This window comes from Piliocolobus tephrosceles, chromosome 6 (genome assembly GCF_002776525.5).
Source record: "Piliocolobus tephrosceles isolate RC106 chromosome 6, ASM277652v3, whole genome shotgun sequence".
Lineage (NCBI taxonomy): Eukaryota > Metazoa > Chordata > Mammalia > Primates > Cercopithecidae > Piliocolobus > Piliocolobus tephrosceles.
Genome location: NC_045439.1, coordinates 85,324,097 through 85,347,328, shown reverse-complemented (window position 1 = coordinate 85,347,328; position 23,232 = coordinate 85,324,097). Strand labels below are relative to the sequence as shown.

The following is a 23,232-nucleotide window of genomic DNA, read 5'->3' as shown; positions in this document are numbered from 1 at the left end:
GGGTCTTGTGGCAGAGTGTGGATCCCACCTGGGGTCCTTAGAACACTACTTCCCTATGGCTCCCAGGCACCTCATTGCAATCATAACGGCTCATGTCTGTATCTCTCTGTGTCTCTGTGTGTGCATACCTGGGGGTGTCTGCACATGTCTGATGTGTATCTTGGGGGGCTGTATGTACATGCATGTCTGTGTGTCTGTCTGCCCATGCACACATACACTTGCCCAGGAGACTTATGGATGCTGGCCAGGAGAAAGCAGCCACCAAGCTAGAGTTGAGTCAGATGGACAGGAACTGGGACATCTAAACCCTAGATGTGGCCCCTGTCCCATATCTATAGTAACCCTTGCACCCACTGTCGTCCTCATTTGGATCAGGGACTATTTACAACACTCCTCACCTGTCTCTCTGGGTGTATGCGCACGCAGTTTCCTCTTGCTGAAATGCCCTTCATTCCCTCTCTCCTCCTGGAAAATGCCTGTCTATCCTGTGTGACGGTTCAGAGGCTCAGAAACCCTTCTCTGGGAGGGACTCTCCTATTTGCCACCCCTTAACCAACTCCCATTGTGCCTCTTCCCTCATCTGGCACATTAAATTATCATTGCTTACAAAATAGGCACAGTGGCTCGTGCCTGTAGTCTCAGCACTTTGGGAGGCCAAGGTGGGAGAACTGCTTGAGGTCAGGAGTTCGAGACCAGCCTGGGCAATGTAGTGAGACCTCCATCTCTACAAACAAAAACAAACTTAGCCAGGCATGGTGATGCGTGCCTGCAGTCCCAGCTACCTGAGGCAGGAGGATCGCTTGAGTCCAGGAGTTCGAGGCTGCAGTGAGCTATGATTGCACCACTGCACTTCAGTCTGGGTGACAGAGACTGTGATGCAATCAATCAATTGTAAATCAACCAATAATAAATAAATAATTGCTTGCTCAATTACCGGGTGCCCCCAAACCATACACTGTTGAGGACAAGGAGTGATCTGATTTGACATTGCTTCTGCACACAGAAGAGGGCCAGGCATGTAGCAGATGCTCAATAAATGCATGCTGAACACATGGATGGAGAATGATGAGGCATGATGAGGAAGAGCCAGAAAATGGGAAGGAAGTATAGGATCAAGATGGGGGCATCCTAAGGAGGGGGTAAGACATTAGTTGGTTTGTATGGGAAAGACTGGGCAGTGGGGAAGACAATAGGGAGAACAGGGTTGTAGGGGGTGGAGAAGAAAGAGAGACAGAGAGTGCCCACCTGGGGAGGCCAGGTCCCACTCTGCATCTGGAGTCTTTGCAGTTCCTCCTCTTTAAATTTCAGGGCAACTGCCACCTGGTGCCAGCGTGTCCTCCAGTACTCAGCCATCTCCTCACAAAGCCTGGGATGTGATTCTTGTGCTTCTAGCTGTTTCCTGAGGGGCACTAGTACCTCCGGGACCTGGAGTGTACTGGAAGAAATGGGGCAGTCCAGGTATAGCATGGACCCCAGATCACCCCACCCCACTCCCTTTCAATGATTATTATGTCTTATGAGCTACGACGGGGAGTGGGGCAGAGATGCCTCTTTCATGGCTCCCTGAACACACAGAACCGCTCTGTACTGGGCACTTCTACTCTCAAGCACCCTGACTTGCACCCAGCAGCTAAGGTCATCTCACCCCCACCTCCCACCTGCCCCTGGGCCAGCAGGAGGGGCTTGGCCATGTGTAGGCGAGACAGGACTTCTTGAAGCTGAAAGGTTTCCCACCCCATAAGAGTCAGAATGTGAAAACCAGGAGTGCTGATACCTGCGGAAGGAAGACTGGCTCTGGTCAAGTGATTCTGGGTTTAGGGCTCTGGGCTATTCCCCCTCAGCCAGCTGGTGACAGAGGCTGGCCCACCGCCTGCTGAGGGCCATCTCACCCATGGTGAGAACAAAGCACCCACCCCAGCCTGGCTTGGACAGTCTGAGGATGGGCCCAAGCAGCCACCTACCAGGCCTCTTGGCCCAGGGTCACACCCACTACTGCTAGCAGCACCACCTGCTCCCGAAGTAGCCAGGTGCGCTCTGTCTCCTGGGCCTGCACACAACCCCCCAACACCATCTGCTCTCCCTACAGATGCTGCAAATGCTCTAAGCAGGCCCCCAGTTGCTGGGAGCTCCGGCCCAGCTCTTCTGAGAGTCTCTTGTTCACCTGGGGAGACCTCTACCCCACGCAGTTGTGGCTCAGCCTCCACCAGGGTTGTGCGGCTCCAGCCTTTACCCATGCAGCCCCTTCTTCTCATCAGAGGCCCCAAACTCCACTTCATCTGGGTCTCAGCCCTTCCAGGAGGCCTCTCTGACCCCCCTAGCCTGCAGTCTCCTCTACGCTCCAGGGGATGACTCTGGACCAGCGCCTGGCTGCACACTAGCAGGGGGGCCAGTTATGTGAGGATGAGGATAGTGCTCTCTGGAATCTCACTGTGTGGACGCGCTGCTAGAATCTGTCTCTTCTTGTCATTCTCCTTTCCTCTGTGCCCCCAGATCCCCTCACCCTACACTGAAATCCCCCAGGAATGGGGCCCAGGCTCCCTTGCCTCTGCCCCCTGGTACAGATGGGCATGGCCTGGATCAGCTAATGCCCAGATTCCCTTTCCTGTGGGGCTGCCCTGCCAGCTGTCTTGACCAACCTCAGTGAGCATCAGTAACTGTTCCTGCAGATGGACTGTGTCCTGAGCCTGGGCAGGGGTCTCAGCTGCTGGCATGGAGACTCTGGGTCCCAAAGCTCCTGGGCCCTCCCTCCATCCCAGCTCTGCTCTTGGATCTGCAGGCCTGGCACCAGCATCTCCTGTGGATACACTTGGTCCAGAATCCTGGGGTCTCCTTCCAGCTTCCAGACCACACTGGGATAGTCTAGGCAGACCCTTGATGCCTAAGGGCATGTTGTGGCAGAGTCCTGGCCCCAACTCAAGTTATGACTCTGAACAAGTTCTCCTCTGCCCTCTGGTCTCAGTTTCCCATCTGAACCAGGAGGGAAGTCACTGAATGATCCCAGGGTATTCCCAAATGTTGGAAGAGGATCCCTCTCTGGGCTGGACTAAGCCCCTGTGCTGCCCTCCTTCTCCAGATAATGCTCCAATAATGAGGACCAGAGAATAAAGTGCAGGGCAGGGTCAAAGGTACGGCAGGGCCAGTGCTCAGGGCCTGCCATGCACCCACTTGGGGTATCCCCGGGCTGGGCTCTGGGCCAAGAGGCTGTTGGGTCATCTGGTCCAAACACCGCTGGGCCTTTTCCACTTCTGTCTGCAGCAGCAGGATCCTGTGGGTAGAAGAGACTGTCTGCCTGTTCCCTGCCACCCCACCCCTCCCCTACAGCCCAGCCCCACTCACTTGTCTTCTATGTCCTGGTCTGGCCTCCTCCACTCAGCCTGTCCCTGGGATCCCTGCCTTTGGTGCCTCTCCTGCTCCAGGCAGGCCAGGCCACTCCACTTGCTGGGAGGAGACTGAGTGGGAGGGTCAAAGGCAGCACAGAGCCTCGGATAGGTAGGCCTAGCTTCCCTGCCTCCCACCAGGCAGGGCAGTGTCTGCAGCCTCTGATAACGCAGGCGGACTGGCAGCCAACAGCCCAGCTGACAGCCCAGCATGGACCCCTGCCCTGGGGCCCTGAGGGGCTGCTTTCGGCTGTTATCTATCACGACACGCTCCAGCTGTGCATCCTCTGCCTCCAGCTGGGTCTGAGATACATTGCCTCTCCAGCTGCTCTCCAGCTGCTGACGGGTTTCAGGATGGAGGCCAGCAGAACTGCTGTGGCATGCTAAAGGGCGGGCAGACGTGAGGTTGTCAACTAGGTCCCAAGGGTCCCCCAGGCCTAGTAAGGGAGCAGTGGCTCCAGGAGGGCCAGCTGTGAGCTAAGACACGGAGTCACTGAAGGCTTGGGTAACTGGGCCATCATACGGTGTCCCTTTCCTACCCTCACACAAGGTAGGGATGCTGGTAATCTTCCCAAGAACCCTCAGCCTGCACAGCCATCTCCCCCTCTCTGGGGATCGCCTGTTTCACTTGGGGAGATGGCGCTTCTAAGGAAGCTCTTCAGTCTATGGAGCTAAAACCAGCCCCTCTCCCCCTCAGATTCTCCCTGGGGGGCCACAGGGACCCTGGCCCTTCCTTCACCTCCAGCGGTGAAGCCACCCCGAACATATGCCTCCCAGGCAACACCCTGCACCCTTCCAGGGGTACCATTCAGAGACATCTCTGTTCAACACCGCAGCCTTGCTGGGGACTCCATTTCCCTTCCTCTGGGTGCCCCAGACCCCGGCAAGCCTCCCTGAGAATATGGCACCAGATGTGGACACCAGCTCTGCGCATTCTGGAGCTTTCAGCCTGCTAAGGGGATGTTGGTAGCTCAGCGGACCTCCTTTCAGCTACAGAAAGCCCAGGAAGAAGGAGTGGGGGAGGACAGGGTCTCACTTTCTGCTTTAGGACCAGCTGAGTCCCAGCTCATGCTCTCGCCTCTGCAGCACAAGGGCTTGCTCCGATAGGGCCTCCAGCACTGCTCGAAGATGGCTGGCCAGCTCGGCCCTCTGCCGCCTGCTTTCTACCAGCTGCTCCCACAGGTCCTTCTCTGACTGCCTCCAGTCCTGCTCAGGGGCCCTGTTGGAGCACCTGCCAGGGAGAGAGGAGCCAGACTTCAGCCTGGGGCCAAGGGATCTGCCATGCCCAACTTCCCTATGCTCACCTGCACCCTTCAGTGGGGCTTTGTGGGCAGACATGGTCCAATGCCCCAAGGAAATAGGAGCTCTGGAGACAGCGGGTAGGGCTGGGCATCAAGTCCATAGGCTCTGCCTCAGTGGGCCCTGAGAGCAGGACAGATCAGGGGCAGTCCAGGCTTCCCAAAGCACCAGGCTCTGAGGCCGCTTCTCAGACTCAGAATTGAGGCCCTGTGGCTGGGCACGCACTAAAACCCTTCAACCCTGATCCTCTGGCCCGAAAGTCTCCTGGTGATTGGAACTTCACTAAACACCAGCCTCAACTCCACTAGAGTTCTCAATTCCCTGTGGTTTCCATGAGCTGTGGGTGCTGCCAGGGGTGGCCACTTGCTAAATAAACACAAACCCCATTATCCTCACAGCAGCAGGTCTGGGGAGGTGCAGCAGGCACACCTGAAGGGAAGCCAGTACCCAAGTTTGGCAGGGAGTCCCGTGAGGAGCTGCAATTCCCACCCAACGCTGTCTGCACCAGAGCCCCATTCCCCCTTCCAGTGTGGGAGTCCGGAAATGGCAGGGAAGCATTTGGGGGACCCCACAGTTTAGCTATGATATGGGTGTCAGAGCCTTTAAGTCAAGTCACTGCTCAGGTACCTCTCTGGCTTCCATAGCTTCAGCTGTAAGGTGGAGGCCCTGACAGATCTCTCACCCACCAGCTTGGTGAGGGAGGTCAGAGGGTAGACAGGGGCTGTTCTGCCAGTGTTGCCATCCCTACACCCCTCACCATCACCCTCTTCACCTCTAGGGTCTGGGCCCAAGTCCACTGCGTCCCGACTCCCAACCCTGGGCATGAGGCACCCTGCCCAGGCTCTGAAAGTGCACAGGAGTTGTCTTCACCTAACAGTGGGTACACCTGGCACCTCTACCACCCCCACCCTGACCTCCCCACACCTCACATTCCCAGGACTTCTCCACTCAGGATAGCACCATTGCCCACCAGGGCTTCTCCCCACTGGACAGCTTGACTCTCCTCTCCCCTTACTCCAGGCCCAGGCTCCTGCAGCCCTCTCCAAAATTGCCTCCCCTCCAAAATATCACTGCCACACAAGGCTTCTCTAAGATGGACCATGAAGACTGGCCCTGCCCCCACCTCCCATACTGGGCACAGTTCCCACAATGCCACTCTGCCTGGGCGCTGTCTTGCCAGTCAGTAGTGACGGGTTTTCCATGGCAGCCCCCTGCCCTTAGTGAGAACCTGAGCTGTGCCCAGCTTGGTCTGGGAGGGGCTCATGGTCCACAGTACATGCAGGCCAGATTGTCCTCAGCAGGAGGGCAGACCAGGGCAGCCCCAGGAAGGCTTTCCAGGGAGGTGACCCTGGGGGCAAGGCTCAGAGGTGAATCAACTGCCTCCAGAGAAGTCAAAGTCAGATGAGGCAGACAGAGGAGAGAGTAAGGACAATAGGACAAGGAGGGCATCAGAGCAGCTGGGCCTGGCAGGCAGTGAGCTGAGCCCTAAGCTCAGTGGAAGTGGAGGTGAGGGGCAAAAGGGAGACCAAGAGGGGTGAGAGGAGCTGTGGGGTTTGGGAGGATGCAGGGCAGCGGCACCTCCCCAGGTGCCCTTGAGATATGCTGCAGTCCTCAACTCCACAGAGGCTGAGGACTGAGACGGGAGCTTGGGCCTGAGGGGCAGTGGAGGTGCAGCAAGCCTCTTCTAGGGTGGGGATGGGAGAGGAGGAGTTACCCAAACCTCACCTGGGGGCACATCTTTCTCCAAGTGTCTGAAAGCTGTGAAAACCACAAAAGAATGAAACTCTAAGGGTAGAATGCCAGGCAGGATGGCCTCCAGGCTGCAAAGTGTGGAGAGGGAGAGAGCTGGGAGATGGCTTCTTTTCCACCTCAGAAAAAGAGAGTTGCTTCGTCACTGGGAGGCAGGGACTCCTGGATTCTTAATGGTAGGCAATTTGGTAGGAAGGTGACTAACTTACCCCATTAGAGCCTGGAGCTCAGGGCAGGGCTGGGGACAGGAGCTTCTCTGAGAACATCCATCCCTCAGGGCTGGTATCCTGGAGCCATGGAACCTCAGGTAACACTAAGTGGTGGGAGGAGGAGACACCACAGAGGCCTCCCACCTCATCTGAGCTGATGAAACCCCGAGATGGAACCTGGCTAGTGTGGCTGAGGCCATGGGGACCAGGCAGGAATGGCATCTCAGATGGCCTGGGATTTTTCAAAATCTTCAGCTTTTGAGGTAGCACTAAGGGGGGCAGGACCTCAGCAGCCGATCTGGGTCACCCACTGTACACTGAAGCAGCTCCTTTCTTTTATGAGATGGAGTTTCGCTGTTTTGCCCAGGCCGCAGTGAAGTAACCTGATCTCGACTCACTGCCATCTCTGCCTCCCGGGTTCAAGTGATCCTCCCACCTCAGCCTCCCCAGCAGCTGGGACTACAGGCGCCTACCACCACGTCCAGCTAATTTTTGTATTTTTAGCAGAGATGGGGTTTCGCCATGTTGGCCGGGCTGGTCTCGAACTCCTGACCTCAGGTGATCCATCCACTTCAGCCTCCCAAAGTACTGGGATTACAGGCGTGAACCACCGCACCTGGCAGATTTTTTGTTTGTTTTTGAGACAGGGTCTTGCTCTGTCGCCCAGGCTGGAGTGCGGTGGTGTGATCACAGATCATTGCAATCTCAACCCCCTGAGATCAAGTGATCCTCCTGCTTCAGTCCGCTGCAAGGAGCTGGAACTACAGGCACGCGCCACCAAGTCCGGCTAATTTTTGTAATTTTTTGGAAGGGGACTTAGTTTTGAATTAGCTTCTATTGTTTACTTCCGGTAGCCGTGGTGGAGCTGGCAGAGATTTGGGGGATACTAAACACCCCTACAAATCATGCCGTGAGATCCCCCGTTTCAGGGACAGCCACTGGCGAAGAACTTGAAGCACAGTCGCAGTTTGGAAGGGGGGCCCCACTGCGACAGCGTCCCGCGTCAGGGGCGGGCCCAGCCCCGCGGGGGAGTGGGTATGGGCTGGGCAGCGGCTGGCTGGCCCGTGCGGAGCCCCACGGTGGTGGGGAAACGCTTGGGGCCCCGGCGGAGCGGTCCCGAGGAGGGGACGGTGCCTGCAGGGATGGTCCGCCCCGACTGAGGGTTTCTAGCCCGCGCGTGGCGTGGGGACAATTAGGCGCCACGCCCTGTCGCTTCGCTGCACCAAGCTCGCGAGGCCGGGGACGCCACTCCCAGACCGGGCGGGACGCGCACGCTCACAGTGAGGTCTCTCAAAAGAGCCCCACCTCAGTTTTCTCATCTGCAAAGTGGGGCCTCGTAATCCTGCCCGACCTGGCGCGGGACAGTAGGTGTCAGGGATTTTGGTGACCTCACGCTCGAGGCCTCTGCAAAACGGGGCTGTCCAGTGGCCCGGAGACGCGGCCGGCTGGGGTTTTGTCTGGCGGGGGAGTCTTAACGGAGAGGCCACGCAGGCTGGCAGGAAGCCGCTCCACCTGAGGGGGCTCAAGGAGAGGGGATCTCCTACCCGCCAGACCCCGGCCCCGCCGACAGGCCCTGCCAGAGTAGCTCTAGGGTATCTTCCCAGAAACTGCCCCGCACGCACTGGCTAGCTGGGAGCCCCACCACGGCTTTCAAAAAACCCGCACACACCGAGACAATAATGTGTCGTTCGCTCGTTTCGCGCAAGCGGAGTCGCATCCGCCTTCCCGAGCCCCAGGGCACAGACCTCAGGCCGCTCTCGCGCTCTCCGGGGCCCCGAGAACAATGCCCGTCCTCTCCGCGCGCAGGAGGGAGTTGGCGGACCACGCGGGGTCGGGGCGGCGGAGCGGGCCCAGCCCCGCGGCCGGGTCGGGGCCCCACGTCTCGGCTCTGAGAGCCCAGTCGGCCTGGGCCGCGCACCTGTCAGGTCGGGGAACCTACGTGCGCCGCGACACGGCGGGAGGCGGGCCGGGCCGAGCCCGTCCCCTCGACCCTCCCGGAACTAGTCTCCGAGGCCACTGCACCCACCGGAGCAGAGAGGGCTGGTGTCCCGGAGCCTTCGAGTCGGGGGCTAGAGCGGCCAGGCCTCCGAGCCGGGTCGAGTCAGGGCTCGCGACGGCTGCGTCACGCGAGGGGGCGGGGCCGCCACGGGCGGAGGTCGCAGCCGGAAGCGGAAGAAGCGCTCGGAGAGGGGAGTGGGGCCTAGCTGCAGCCGGAGCCTGGGAGACGGTAAGTGGGCTGGGGCCCGCGGCGGCGACTGCGGTGGCGGCGGCGACTGCGGTGGCGGCGGCCGGGGGTGAGTCGGCGGGGAATGCGCGCTGGTTCCATTCGGTCTCGGCTTACTCTCTTTCTTTCTCCTCTTCGGCCCACCTCGGGCCGCGGCCTCGACCTCTCACCCCTGACCCGCTGCTTCTGCCCGGGAGGGCGGTCACTGCAGACCCTGACCTCGATTCCGCGGTGTTGAAGGCGGAGCCTGAACGGTCTCTGGGGCCTCTGGAGTCCAGTTTAGGTTTTGTGCCTGCCCGCGGAATGGGGTCGGGTCCGACGTGGAATAGCCGGAGTCCCTTCAGACACCTCCCCTACCCCTGGCTTCAGACTTGGTCCACAGACGACTCCTCCCTTGGCGGCCTGGAGTTTGATTCTGGCCCAGTTCGGCTTTCCCTCTGCCCCCGGGTTTCCCCTCGGCGCCACTGGTGGCGGTTACAGGAGAGGGGACTCTGAGACCCCTGGGACCTGGCGCGGCAGGAAGGGACGCGAACGAGAGCGCAGGTCCCCTTGTGTGTTTTGTTGTGGTGATGGAGCCGCTCCAGCCCGGGGGATGGGCTAGGCCAAGCTGACAGTACAAATCCCCTGGCTGCTCCTCCGTCCTGCCGGGAGCCTCTAGCTTTAGTTCCGGGTGTGGGTGCCCTGATGTGGAGCTGGGGTGGAAATTGCCTGAACCAGGCCCCCAGCAGAGGCGGAGTTGGCGGCCTTCCAGCTTCCCTCCTTGATGCCCTTGAAAAGAAGAAGCGTTTCACCCGTTGGTGGTGGAGGCTTGCGAGGTGGCAGGTTTGAGGTTGCAGTGGTAGGGCAGTGCCAGCCAAAAATAACCATGGGTGCTGGGGTGGCTGGAATCTGGGAGGGCAGCCGCTGACCTGGCTGGCTGCACTTCTAGTCAGCCCAGTTCTCTGGCCAGGAACAGCAAATGAGAAGCCGACAAGGCCTGTGCTCAAAGTTGACATCCCTGGCTTGGTTTCCTTCACATCACCTTTTTCCTTATTGTGCAGAGCAGAGCTTCCCAAAGCATAATTGTGGCCTTTAGCTGCTTTCTAAACAAGCTGTTTGCTGAGGTTTTAGAGAATCAGAGATAATTGAGAAATAGGCCCTAGAGCTCTGGCTGGGAGGATGATATCTGCTATTTCCAATATTTTACTTGCCTAGAATGTGTTAAAGGAAGGATACTCTTTATTACTGCTTTGTGTGCGGTACCTTATAACTCTCATACTTCTCATCTCTTTTGCCAGGCTGGGAAGTGTTATCTCCGTTTTCCAGGCATGCTAACCAAGGCCTAGAGTGCCTTGTCTAAGGTCATGAGGCTGGTATGTGACAGCACTAGGATTTAGTTTAGAGTTTTCTGCCAGAGTGCTCTCCTCCCAGTTTCCTTGGAAGGGACTTACAAAATGTCTGTAAGGCATTTAACACACCCCTGAAGTGTTACCTGGAACTTTTAAATGTTCATGAAAAGCTGCCACTAGTACCTCTGTGGGCACAAAGCTGTGCTAGGCATTTCACTTACAGGACAGACATATTTTATCCTCACAAAACTTTGTAAGAGATTACTATTCCCTTGATGCAAGAGGAAGCTGATGGTCAGAGTAGTGTAATAATTTGTTCAAAGGCACACAGCTAGAAGTAGCATGCCATGATTCAAATGTCATCTATAAGACTCTGAAATTGTGCTCTCCATTGATGTGAATATGTATCGACATAAGAATCTTCTAGGTCCCAGGAGGGAGTCTTTGACCTGGTGTGACCATGCTAATGTCCTCCAGTTCTGGTGTTTGCCCAGCGAGGATGGGCAGGACCATACTTGCCTTATGGCATGATATGTGCCCTGGCCAGTGGAGCATCTTCTGGGTCAATTAGTGGGATGTGAGTTACTGCTTTCATTCCATAACTTGGGCACCTGACCCAGAGTAATTGCAGGAAAACCGTGAAACATTAGTCAACTGATTACCAAAACAACAAATCTAAGCTTCTGGGGAGGTGATTTTACAAAATATTTATCTCCAAAGACTTCCCAGGTAAACAGGGGAAGACATGTTAGTGGGGAGATGGAGGGCCTTCTTAGGGACATGGAGAGGCTCCCGGGGTGTGGTCACATAGGCCTCACTGTCCTGCTCATGCATGGGGAGCTGTTCTATGCTGATCTTCTGACGGACCCTGCTGGTGAGATGGGGCAGCCTCAGTGGGTTTGTACAAAATGTGCTTGGCCAGGCAAGCTCAGGACTGACCATGACTAGAGGTTGGCTGTGGCCAAGTGTGAGCGTTGGGAAGAAGACTGGCTCCATGGAGGCAGTCAGGGGTTCATGTATGGGTGGAGCAGGTTGCTGGCCTCACATAGCCAGCTTTCTCCGCTGGTGGCAGATCCAGCCTGGCAATTTCATGTGATGGATATAAGTCCTCACTGAACAGGGATAGTGAGGCGAGGCTCTTTTACCTGCCAGACGACTAACCCTCTGGCTGTCCTGAGATAGGCGTAGGGTAGGATACTAGAGCCGGAGAGCTAGAAGAAGGGACAGTAATGGTACTGTAGGATAAAGGCAAGGCACCTGGCAGGGCACTATGGGGGTCTAAAAGGGTACTAAATGGGCCTCTGGCAAGAAAGTTGGATACTCTGAGGACCTTGGCATCCTTCCCAGTGCTGAGACCCAGGATGAGCCAGCAGGGGCTGGATAGACCCCCTGGGTCCACGTCTCCTTGGGTAGACCCTCAGGAGGGCTATGGAATGTTCCTGAGGCCTGTGTGCCTCTTTCTCCAAGGGCTGCTCTTCTCATCTCTGTTGTGGCCCCTCATGCTCACTTGTGGTCCTTACTTCCTTGGGTGGGGTCCAGTTCAGGGCCTCAGCCAGACAGCGTTCAGCTTCTCAAACTTGAGGTCTTTGAGCCCTCGCCTCCCGTGTGTTGGCTCCATGCCAACAGCCCTTTGCCTGGCCTCTGGCATTACAGAGCGTTCACTTCACGGGACTCCCCAGGCAGGAGGAAATGGAGTGCAGGAGGCTCCCATTTCTCCTGCCTTTGATCTCCCTGCAGTAGTGTTCACCGTCCCAGGGTTCCTGCCTCAGCCCCTGGCCCTGGCTCACCCAGTTCCCTGAGCACTCAGGCCACCAGGCCAGTGATGCTCTGCTGGGAGGCAGCTGTTTGTTTGTTCACTGGCAGAGAAGGTTGTTTCCCATTGTCTGCTGTTTGACCAGTGTGACCTCAGAGATCTTGCTTCATAAACCTCTGGGAGGGGCCCCCTCCAAACAGAACAGTGGGCCTCTTCAGGAGCAACTGGGAAGCCCCAGGCAGCCCCATGGCTGGAGGTGGCTGGCTGTGTGTTTAGCAGGGCTTTCTGTTCCTCGTGGTCCAGATGCATCACTGTAAGCGATACCGCTCCCCTGAACCAGACCCGTACCTGAGCTACCGATGGAAGAGGAGGAGGTCCTACAGTCGGGAACATGAAGGGAGACTGCGATACCCGTCCCGAAGGGAGCCTCCCCCACGGAGATCTCGGTCCAGAAGGTGAGAGGAAACTAGATAGGAGGGAAAGGCTCCTTCTGTCAGCTGGGCTCAGCTGTGGCAACTCCAGACTCCTTGAGATGACTCCATCCCCACCCAGCTGTCCCTGGATCCCTGCCCTGTCCTCTTTGGGCTCCTCCACTAACCTCACCTGCATGCCTTGGCCTCAGCAGTAGCTGCCTTCCTTGTTGCCCAGTCTTTCTCTGTTTTGGAGTGCCTTTTCTCCCTACACATTCCCCCATTGTCTAGGCTGGCAACTTTCTTGCTTAACCTCCTAAGCCTTCCTCGGTGAGGATTAGGAACGTAACCTCACCCCTGGAAAGGTTGTTCCCTGGGCCTATCTCAGCCCCCAGGCCAAACTTAAGAGTTGCAGCAGGCCACAGGGAACTCTGGAGGGTGTAGAACCCTTGGAGGCCCTCTGCCATACTCCCCTTCCCTTGTACCCCTCCTCCTATGGCTGGAGGATGCTGCTGTTGGACAGGGCTCTGGAGGGCAGGCTTAGTACCTTTGCACCCTCCCCTCTCAGCCACTTCCCACCAGTCTGGATGCTTTTAGCACAGGCTGTCCCCGTTCAGCCCTTTACAGTGGCCCTACCACAGGTTTCTTGCCTGCTAACAGCAAGGACCCAGCTGACCAGCATCCCCATCCCCCTTTTGGCAGCCATGACCGCCTGCCCTACCAGAGGAGGTACCGGGAGCGCCGTGACAGCGATACATACCGGTGTGAAGAGCGGAGCTCATCATTTGGAGAGGACTACTATGGATCTTCACGTTCTCGTCATCGTCGGCGATCGCGGGAGAGGGGGCCATACCGGACCCGCAAGCATGCCCACCACTGCCACAAACGCCGCACCAGGTCTTGTAGCAGCGCCTCCTCGGTGAGTGGTAGCCAGAGTGTGCTGGCTGGGGCTTAAAGGCCTCATCTCTTCCTAGCCTTCTCTCAGGCTGGCTGGTCCGGGTGAGTACTGCCAGCCCTGTGCACGTGCACTGGTGTGCGTGCATGTGTGTGTGTATGTGTTGTCTGGTCCAGGTGCAGGGCTGATCACAGGGTCCTGGCCCCTGTGTCTTCTGGCCCCTTCCAGTGGCAACTATAGGAACTCTGGCTCCGATGCTGGCTGGCCTCTGGCCTGTCTATGTCTACACAGTGCTCCAGACACAGGCCACGTGGTGCAAGTGGCTGGGGACACTTCTTAGGACACTTCTTAAGGATCCTAGTAGAGTGGCTGGTATGGTGGTCTGCAGCTATATGGCCTGGTCTTTCCCACCCAGAGACTGCCTCCTCGTGTAACTGAGTGCTCTGATGTGGACTGCATCCACCTCTGCGTCTCATCTGCATACCCCTTCCCAAAGGCCCCCAGTCTGGAGTGCCTCACAGGACGGGAGGATTTGCCTGTCAGCCAGCTCAGACTGGGAACTTCCCTTCTAATCTCCAGCCAGGCCCTCTCCAGCCGAGCCTCTTTACGAGGGGCAGTCGCGGTGAGGAGGGGCAGGTGCCTGTGTGATGGGGCATGTGAAGAAATGGTGGAAAGGCTGCTGCCCCAGGCCTTGTCCAGTTGCAGGCCACATGCCCAGAGCAGGGCCTGGCCAGTATTCCTAGCACAGAGGGTTGTAAGGTCTCTGGAGCCCTCACTGCGCTCAATTCCCTGGGGAAGGAAAGCCAGTTGTGTATTTCCGAGGTTACGTGCGGTCTTCTCTTCTCCCCCATCCCTCTTCCCTGCCTCCCCCCTGCCGGCCTTGAGGCCCCTGAGGAGCGGTGGAGAGGCCAGGCGTCTTCTCTGCCCAGCTCTTTCTGTGACTTCTTTGGCCACAGGTTGAGGGTTGACTGTGCGGGCGATTGCAGCGTGGCCCTTTCGCCTCTCTGCACACTGCCACATGCTGCCACAGGATGGCAGTGCAGGTCTGGCTCTGCTTCTCTGTTTGGTGCCCTCTTATCGATCGTCGTGAGACTTGGGATGGGCCTAGATTGTGAGCAGCACAGGTGCCAAGGCCAGGGCAGGAGCTGGCATGGGGCCTGTGTGGGCCATTGTGGTAGGAAGCCTGGCAGTTGACTGGCCCGGAGGATCCAAGGCTGCTTTCCTGCTTGAGGCTAGTGGCAGAAGGGCTGCTGACGGAAGGCTGTTTCTGGTAGTGATGGTGAAGTCTGGCCAAGGATGCCGTCTGGAGGCAGGTAGCAGCTTGGCTCTGAGTGGCAGCTGTCAGGCATGTGCAAGTCTGCGTGGGCGAACAGAGGCAGGCAAGGACAGGCTGGGCATTCTGCAGCTGAAGCCGGAGCAGCCGCTGATCAGTCTGGATGGTTGGACCCAGGCGGGGCCAGCTGCCTTCTTGCGCCACCGTTCTCACTGCATCTTCCGCTCTGGCGAAAGCCACATGGGAGGGCCTGGGAGGGACAGACTCGGAGGAGGAGGAGGAGGGAGTCGGGGCAATGGCTCTCCTCACAGCGTGGCCCTCAGCAGCAGAGGCAGGTCGTCTTCCTGAGCGTTTGTGGCGCTCCTCTTAGAGATAATGTCCGAGTTTTCTTTACATACCTGTAGCTGTTTTTACTTTTCTGTTTTTGAAGTCAGTTTGTGTCTTGACGTGTCCCTTGCAATATCCCTATCGTTATATATGCTGTGTGCCTTATGAAATGCTGGGATCTGGAAAATCCAACCAACCAACCCACCGGCTCCTCACCGTCTCCACCTCTGCCTTTGACTGACACCTCAATCTGTCAATCGGAACCGCCTACCATGCGATTGGTCGGATGGCGTTTCGGGGGGCGGTGCATGCAGAGAAGCCAACAGAGCAGTAAGCGCAGCAGCCGGAGTGTGGAAGATGACAAGGAGGGTCACCTGGTGTGCCGGATCGGCGATTGGCTCCAAGAGCGATGTACAGCCACCTTTCGTAAAACTTTACCTCTCTACTTTCTACCCCCCTTGTTAGACGAGACCTCTCCTGCCTGGAGGGGCCTCTAGTGCGCGTGGTGCCTTAGCGGGGCCACCAGTAATTGCCTGAATGACACAGACACTAGCAACTTCCATTTTAAAGAGTGTAGCAGTGAGAGAGAAACCTCTTTTGTTTTTGAGAATTTGAATGCTGTGAACTTGCAGGAGCTGCCAACTCCCTGCCCTCCAGATTCTCATGCCCAATTTCTTTTCTCTCCTAGATGAGATTGTGGGGAACCTGGGTGAAGGCACCTTTGGCAAGGTGGTGGAGTGCTTGGACCATGCCAGGTGAGCGAGCTGGGGCAGTACAGCTGGCTCTGGATGTGATCTTCCTGGAAAGAGCTGGCCTGAGTTCTTGAGGGTGGCAGCTATCAGAGCTTAACTTTTTTCTTTTTGAAGGGTGGCACCAAAGTAGGGTTCTTACCTGTCCATGTTGGGGTTTTGCTGATCCCCTGTAATAAGGGAGAAATTCTTGGGTCCTGCAGGTATGTGGCAACACTACCCAAGAATTGTTGCTCAGTGAAAGGTTCTGCTCTAATCTCTCTACTTCTCCAGGACTGTAGTGGTGGATATCAGAACAATGCCAAGGCCCCAGCTCCCCTATGGCTTGGAGCTGCCTCCTGTGATAACTTTTAGGTTCTTGGCCTGGCAAGGGGCTAGGAGTACCACTAAGCCCAGCCCTAAGAGCATAAGTCCCATCCCCTGAGGGTCTGCCTTTGAGGCTGTGCAGATCTTAGTCGAGAGAAACATGACCCTGGGCTTTCTCACCAAGCGGGCCGCTGCCTTCTTCAGTGTGGCTAGGGTAGTGTGTGGTCTCCGCTGAGTGTGCCCAGGCGAGTGGGGTATACCTGTGTGTGTCGTGCTGCACCTCACTCTCTCCCAAGCCCAACAGTGCAATAGTTTTGTCCCTTCACTGTTCCACAAGACTAGAACATTTGCTTTCTCTCATGTAGGTCTGGGTTGGGGAGGCCACCTCCAGGGAGCCAGTTGCCTCCCTGCCGTAGTTGGTTTGGCACTTCAGCTACAAAGTGCTTGTGTCCTCAATGGAGCCGCGTGCCACCCATATGTGGCCCTCTCACTGTTGCAGAGATGAATAAACATACTCAGGTTTTGCCTGCATCATACTCCAGTTAACGGCAGAGTTGGCCACCACTGCGCTGTAGTGCTCCTACATTAAATGGGGTACTCAAGTCATTCAGACCCAGGCATCCAGGCTTCCCTGTGGCCACAAGGTAGACTGAGAGGAAGTTTCCATTTGCTCCAAGTTTCCATGCAAATGCCTGTACGACTCAGTGCGGCCCAAGAGGTTAGGGTTGGGACCAGTGGGTGGAGGGACATGCACAACTACACCGTGGCCAGGTGGAGACATGGCAGACTCAAGTAGGCGGTCCAGGCTGCTCCTCTCTGAGGAGCTGGAGGGAAAATGAGCCTCTGGAGTTACTAGGGGGCAGGTGGAGGGTCTGGGGAACCTTTACTTTCACTCAAAGGACTCAGAGGGAGCCAGGGCCAGTGAGGGTTGCCATGTGGAGGCAGAATTCAGCTCAGTGAAAGGCAGGGTCTTATTGTAAGAGCCATGCAACTCTGGCAGGGCTGCCTTGGAAGTGATGAGCTCCCTGTGCTGAGGACTGGGATGCCACCGAGGGACCCTGTTTTAGGAGGAGGCCGGAGTGCATGACCTTTCCCCTGAGGTCCCTTCCTGCCCTGAGAATCTGGGAAAATAGGATAGGGAGAGAAAAGCAGGGGATTCTCTAGAAGATCCCTTTACCCTGGGCCTATGAGCCTTAGGCACCACCGTCAGCCTCCCTGAGGCCTCAGACATGCCCTTCCAGGCTAGGGCTGTCTCACTCAAGTTCCCCACTGGACATCTGAATTCTAGCGGTCCTTTCCTGACAGGGCCTGGCAGCCAGACCTCAGCAGGTTTCCTTCTCTGCTGGCTCCCCACAGATGGCCTCCTGGGGTGGGGTTGGGGGTGGGAAGCACAGAGCAGGGACTGTTAAAATCTTCTCTGGACACTTAAGAAGGGTTCCTGGCATTTTGTGGTCACTGATAAACGCTGTGGCAGGTAGGTGCGGCTGGAGGGGGGTGTGGTAAAAGGAGTGGCCCTGGACCCCACAGTGAGAGGTACCCTTGCTGGTACCCCTACCTCTTGCCAGATCTTTACTCGATCCTGGCACCCCCATCCCTGTTTGCTCAGACTTGCAGACAAGCTCAGGAAGGTCAAGAGGTGCTGCAGGAGGGCTCTGGATGGGACAGCCTGACCAGGGTTGGGGCTGCCTGGCCTATAGATTAGGTCACTGTGTGAGCTCTTGGGCTGGCGCTGGGTAAGCAGGATTGGCCTCTACTCTGCCACACTCCTTTGGGAGCTGGCAGTGGCTGAGAACATAAAAGCCTAAGGCTGGCATGGAATGCAAGAGTATTAACTCACAGATGTCAGGGCACTTGCTGTTGGGTGGGCAAAGGTCTGGTGTTGCATGGGGCAGGCTGGGCATCCAGTATCTGCTCTCTTCAGTGCAGGCTGCTCCTGGAGCAGTGTTTGTTGGGAGTTGCTGGATTGGGGTGGTGGGTGGGGGAAGGACTGGCTGCTGACGAGAACCTCTGTTTCCTTCCCGGGTACCAGAGGGAAGTCTCAGGTTGCCCTGAAGATCATCCGCAATGTGGGCAAGTACCGGGAGGCTGCTCGGCTAGAAATCAACGTGCTCAAAAAAATCAAGGAGAAGGACAAAGAAAACAAGTTGTGAGTGTCTGCAAGGAGTGGGAGGGAAGCCTTCAGTGGGGCTGCTGGACCCCCAGGGGCTTAGTAGTGTCCCTTCACCCGTCTGCACTGTGCCTTCTCCCCACACTCAGAGCCAGGGGAGTGTGGCAGAGGTCTTGCTGGAAGCCTTTAGACTGCAGTCCAGGCTCCACCCCAGCTGGCTCTGTGGCCTGAGGCAGGCCTCCCAGCCCTGCATTTGTGAATTGGGAAGCTCACTGGGTTATGTTGGGCGTAAGACAAGATAAAAACATGAAGCCGTTTGGGGCTTTTACACAGTAGGAGATACCCAAAGGAGGCCCTTTCTGTGGCAAACACACTGAGCACTCTCCTCCACACATTGTGCTGAGCCTGGGCAGATGGGTGAATCCAGCACACCCTCACGAAGCTCAGCAGAGTGGGCAGGTCGAGAAAAGCAGCACCAGTCCTGCAGAGTGCACTAGCACTTTCCATGTCTCCCTCAGCAACTCTGAGGCAGGGCTTCTCCCACATCATAAGTAGGGAAGCTTGGAGGGCTTGGACCAGAACTGTGGACATCCTCCCTACCCACTGCAGGAAGCGTAGTCCTTGCCCAGAGCTCATCTGGGGATTGGGTGATGGCTGGTGGGGAGAGGTGCTCTTGCTCTGGTTCTCTTGCATTGTGTGTATCTGCGTTCTGGTGTGTGACCTGGTGGCCTAGGAGAGAGTTGGGGACTGTCTTCATCTGAGAGAGGGGGTGAGGCAGGCCCCCAGCACACAGCCTGAGCCCTGTCCATCCTCCTCCTCCAGCCTGTGCGTCTTGATGTCTGACTGGTTCAACTTCCACGGTCACATGTGCATCGCCTTTGAGCTCCTGGGCAAGAACACCTTTGAGTTCCTGAAGGAGAATAACTTCCAGCCTTACCCCCTACCACATGTCCGGCACATGGCCTACCAGCTCTGCCACGCCCTTAGATGTAAGTGTCCACCCTCAAAAGAAGCATGGGAGCTACATGCCTACAGCCAAGTCATCTGGTTACTTCTTGTCCCCATTCATTCCAGCACGTTACTAACCATTCTCCTGGGCCTGAGAGACACCAGATCCCCTTTGGCGGAAAGGCCTGTCTTCAGGTGGGAATCTCAGTGTGAGGATGGAAAGGCTAGGGCTCCCTCCAGGGACCCCCGGACCAGCCTCTCTACCCCCAGGCACTCAGGAAGAAAACAGAAAAGAACTACTCCAGAATTGGCCTAACCACCAACCCCACCTCCCTGCTTCATGCATGGGGTAAAAAGGTAGAAGCCTGACCTGACAGATAGGGCCACAGGTCCTACCCACATGGAGACCCTCTGTGCAACCCTGACTTGCCATCTCCCTGCTAGCCATGAAAAGCATTTGGTGGTGCCAGGGCTCAGCACTGTAGGATTTGCAGTGGTTGCAGCAGTACAGAAAGGCTCCTTGGTGAAGTTGGTAGACCTTGAGCTAGAATATAGAAAGCTCAAGGTAACCCCGCATCGCTCCTCTACCCTGAGCACTGCTATTTTGTGATAGGCTGCAGGCCACTGGGGTGGGAAGCCCCACATGGATGAGAAGACGGGTGTCTTTCTCCTCCCACAGGATTTGCAAGATGGGACAGGGACAAGGTTTCCAAGCAAGGGGAACAGCTTGGTGAGGCCTAGAGCCTGTTATGGGCTGAGAATTGGCTCTAGTAGAATAGACTATCATTGGGGAGTCGTGGGCCACACAGTTGTGAGGGTCTTGAGTGCCAGATGGGAGCCTTGAGCTGAAAAGTGACTACAAGCAGGTAGCCACTGTCAGAAGGGGCTGGACGGGAAAGGCTTCCCTGCTCATGACTAGCGATGAGAGGTGGGGCTGGCTTCCTGGGTATGCAACCTATGCACTCAGTCACACAGGACCCTGTGCTTGATTCTTAGTAACTTGAACAGGGGACCTGCATTTTCATTTTGCAAAGGGCCCTGCAAATTATGCAGCTGGTGCGGGGAAGAGGGAACCAACTCAAGGCTGTTGCTGTAGCTTTGGTGAGAGACAGGTGAGGAGGCCTGGTCTCTGCAGAGGAGAGGTGGAGGGAGGTTTTTCAAATGGCTAATTTCTTTCCCACCCCCCTGCTAAAGTATCAGAACCCTCCAAGGCCTCAAGTACAGAGAACCCTTGAGAGAGAGGCCAGCACAGAGGCAGGCTGCAGTCCAGCTCCCTGCTGAGGTGGGGGTGTGAGGAGCTCTGGCAGTTGCTGGCATTGGAGGAGGGGTCTGGCCTAGCGCTGGCCTAGTCTGGCCTAGTAGCTGGCAGGAGAGCCAGCTACTCATTTGCCTATTTCCCCTTCTTTCCCTGCTCCCTTAGTTCTGCATGAGAATCAGCTGACCCATACAGACTTGAAGCCAGAGAACATCCTGTTTGTGAATTCTGAGTTTGAAACCCTCTACAATGAGCACAAGGTATTGGTGGGGGTAAGGGTGAGGCCCTGCTCCAGGGGTGGGTTACCCACTCGTGTGGACTCCTGACCTGGCAGGCCTGCCTTGCCTTTCAGAGCTGTGAGGAGAAGTCAGTGAAGAACACCAGCATCCGAGTGGCTGACTTTGGCAGTGCCACCTTTGACCATGAGCATCACACAACCATTGTGGCCACCCGTCACTATCGCCCGCCTGAGGTGATCCTTGGTAAGTGACTGTATGGCCTGTGACCTTGTCACACTGGACTGTTGGGAGGGTATAAACAGAGGCAGTGGCATGCCTGGCAGTCTCTGCCACCCAGGGCAGGCAGAGTTTCTCAGACCAAGAGGCCAGTGTCATGAGACACAGGTGACTGACCTGACTTTATCTGTCAGCCTTACTGAGAGAGGGCCTTGTAATGAGATTTGGGCAAGAGTCCTGCCAGCCAGTGTGGTGGCTGCCCTGTGACCTCCAGGCTGGAAGCATAGGGCCAGATCTCACAGCCTCTCCCCATCTTGGCTTTCAGAGCTGGGCTGGGCACAGCCCTGTGACGTCTGGAGCATTGGCTGCATTCTCTTTGAGTACTACCGGGGCTTCACACTCTTCCAGGTACAGCCACCCCACATCGCTCCCCTACCCTGAGCACTGCTACTGTGATAGGCTGCAGGCCACTGGGGTGGGAAGCCCCACCTGGATGAGAAGACAGGTGTCTTCCTCCTCCCATTAGTCATCATGTGAGATTCAAAGTCTTAAGGATGTAGATGCTAAAGGGAGCGCACAAGTCAGGGGAGCTGGAACACTCAGAGGAGTCTTATGCTAGGCCGTCGAGGATGGAGGATGGGCAGGAGGTGACCTGACCTTCTAGATAAAAGGCACAGATGAATAAAGGCATCGGGATGGGCTGGGACAGGACATGTTCTGGGCAGGGAGCGAAGAGCTAACCAGAGGGAAATGCAGTCACAGCCCAGTCTACCTCCACCCACAAGGGCTGAGGAGCCTGAGCCTGAGCACAGGCTGGCAGGAGAAGCTGGGGCTGCTGCTTCATTGGTAGGTTTGCATCTCTGCGGGCAGTGAGGGCACTTGCCCATCTTTCTTGTTTCTTATTCTCCTCGAAGGGGCCAGAGCTAGGACTGACCCCCTTGCACTGTCCCTCATCTTCCACAGACCCACGAAAACCGAGAGCATCTGGTGATGATGGAGAAGATCCTAGGGCCCATCCCATCACACATGATCCACCGTACCAGGTAAGGACCCCAGTAGCCCCCTCAGGGTTGGTATAGGGGCCTTTCTCTTCTTGGCTGTGGGTCAGCAGGGTACTGGATGTGGTGAGTCTTTGCTGGACAGTCCATGGGTCCCAAAAACCTTCCCTGTGTGCCCCTGCAAACCTGTTGCCCTGGTTCTGCTGCTGTCTTCGGAGCTGCTCTTCCCCACCTCCCACCAGAGGCTTGTCCCCTTTCTGCTCCCACACTTGACTCCACCCCCTTAATTTTCAGGAAGCAGAAATATTTCTACAAAGGGGGCCTAGTTTGGGATGAGAACAGCTCTGATGGCCGGTATGTGAAGGAGAACTGCAAACCTCTGAAGGTCAGTTTCTGGCTACCCCCAGCTCAACTCATGCCAAGGAGAGACCCCAGACACCGGGCAGACATACAGCAGAGACAGGCCAGGCCACTAAAGGCTGCCTCCTCGATCCAGCTCTATGGGAGGCGGCACCCAAGACTGCTGGATGCTGGCAGTGGGGCTTCTTGCATACTGTCCCAGAGGGGCCCTTGGCCCTACCCCTTCCCCACAGGGTGGCTATGAATGTAATTAGGGAACACCAGAAGAGCCAGATGTCAGAAACCCTGCTGCTTCCTGTCTCTCTCTCTCCGCAAAATTTTGGGAAGAACTAGGCAGGACTGAGGTGAGGGGGAGGGAAGACCTAGACATGGCCAGGAAGCCAACTGCATTTGGTCTCTGTCAACTGCATTTGGTGCTCGGGCAAGTGAATTTCGCAGAGGTGATCTCTACCCACTTGTCAGGACTTTGCATGTGGGGGCAGAGGCATCAATCCAGCAAGACACCTAGTAGCCTGGCAAGTTCCAAGCAAAACGTTAAACACAGGCATGAAAGGAAAGGAGCTGCTCATTGTCCAGGAGGGCGGAAGTAGAGTCCTCCAAGGAGGCAACACTGCCTCCTCGATCCAGTCCAGCAAGGTATCCCAGAGGCAAGGGGACCTGCTGTGGCTTCCCACGATCCTGCCGTCACACTGAGGCACCTTGTGTCCCTGAGCAGAGTTACATGCTCCAAGACTCCCTGGAGCACGTGCAGCTGTTTGACCTGATGAGGAGGATGTTAGAATTTGACCCTGCGCAGCGCATCACACTGGCCGAGGCCCTGCTGCACCCCTTCTTTGCTGGCCTGACCCCTGAGGAGCGGTCCTTCCACACCAGCCGCAACCCAAGCAGATGACAGGCGCAGGCCACGGCATGAGGAGATGGAGGGCGGGACTGGGCCGCCCAGCCCCTTGACTCCAGCCTCGACCACCAGGCCCCAGGCCGGAGCCACCCAATGAACAGTGCAATGTGAAGGAAGGCAGGAGCCTGCAGGGGAGCAGACTTGGTGCCCAGCTGCCAGAAAGCACAGATTTGACCCAAGCTATTTATATGTTGTAAAGTTATAATAAAGTGTTTCTTACTGTTTGTAACCCCTGGTACCAGTGTGTCCATCTCCAGGCTCCTTGCCTTCCCCTTACCTGACCTTATTAATAAAGTCTTTCTTAGCAGTTCA

General features: G+C 56.7%; 2 protein-coding genes across 16 annotated transcripts in view; one reads left to right on the top strand and one right to left on the bottom strand.

Annotated features, from left to right (window-relative positions):
• The window catches only part of LOC111529699, a 19,212-nt gene extending 8,593 nt beyond the window's left edge, over nt 1-10,619 (bottom strand). For 3 of the 13 annotated variants that reach the window (XM_031935794.1, XM_031935795.1, XM_031935792.1), the window contains exons 1-4: nt 4,414-4,608; nt 3,337-3,760; nt 3,166-3,265; nt 1,246-1,435 (exon numbers count right to left, since the gene is read on the bottom strand). In XM_031935794.1, coding sequence (XP_031791654.1) covers nt 1,358-1,435; nt 3,166-3,265; nt 3,337-3,760; nt 4,414-4,447 — 636 coding nt within the window. In that variant the 5' untranslated portion in view covers nt 4,448-4,608 and the 3' untranslated portion in view covers nt 1,246-1,357. Of the gene's footprint in view, nt 1-889; nt 1,436-3,165; nt 3,266-3,336; nt 3,761-4,413; nt 4,609-6,634; nt 7,124-8,303 lie in introns of those variants that run through there. The other 10 variants (XM_031935788.1, XM_031935789.1, XM_031935793.1 and 7 more) reach the window with 9 other exon arrangements.
• CLK3 (CDC like kinase 3) lies at nt 7,718-23,232 on the top strand. 3 transcript variants are annotated; one of them, XM_023196662.2, is made up of 13 exons: nt 7,718-8,861; nt 12,243-12,394; nt 13,052-13,268; nt 15,159-15,255; nt 15,533-15,599; nt 17,929-18,045; nt 18,829-18,995; nt 20,375-20,469; nt 20,562-20,691; nt 20,990-21,072; nt 21,628-21,707; nt 21,957-22,047; nt 22,738-23,232. In XM_023196662.2, the coding sequence occupies exons 1-13, from the start codon at nt 8,418-8,420 to the stop codon at nt 22,912-22,914; spliced, it is 1,917 nt and encodes a 638-aa protein (XP_023052430.1). In that variant the 5' UTR covers nt 7,718-8,417; the 3' UTR covers nt 22,915-23,232. The 3 variants fall into 3 exon arrangements, with proteins under 3 accessions (XP_023052430.1, XP_023052431.1, XP_023052432.1); XM_023196663.1 differs by having other exon boundaries at nt 8,806-8,928; XM_023196664.1 differs by lacking the exon at nt 15,159-15,255 and having other exon boundaries at nt 8,833-8,861.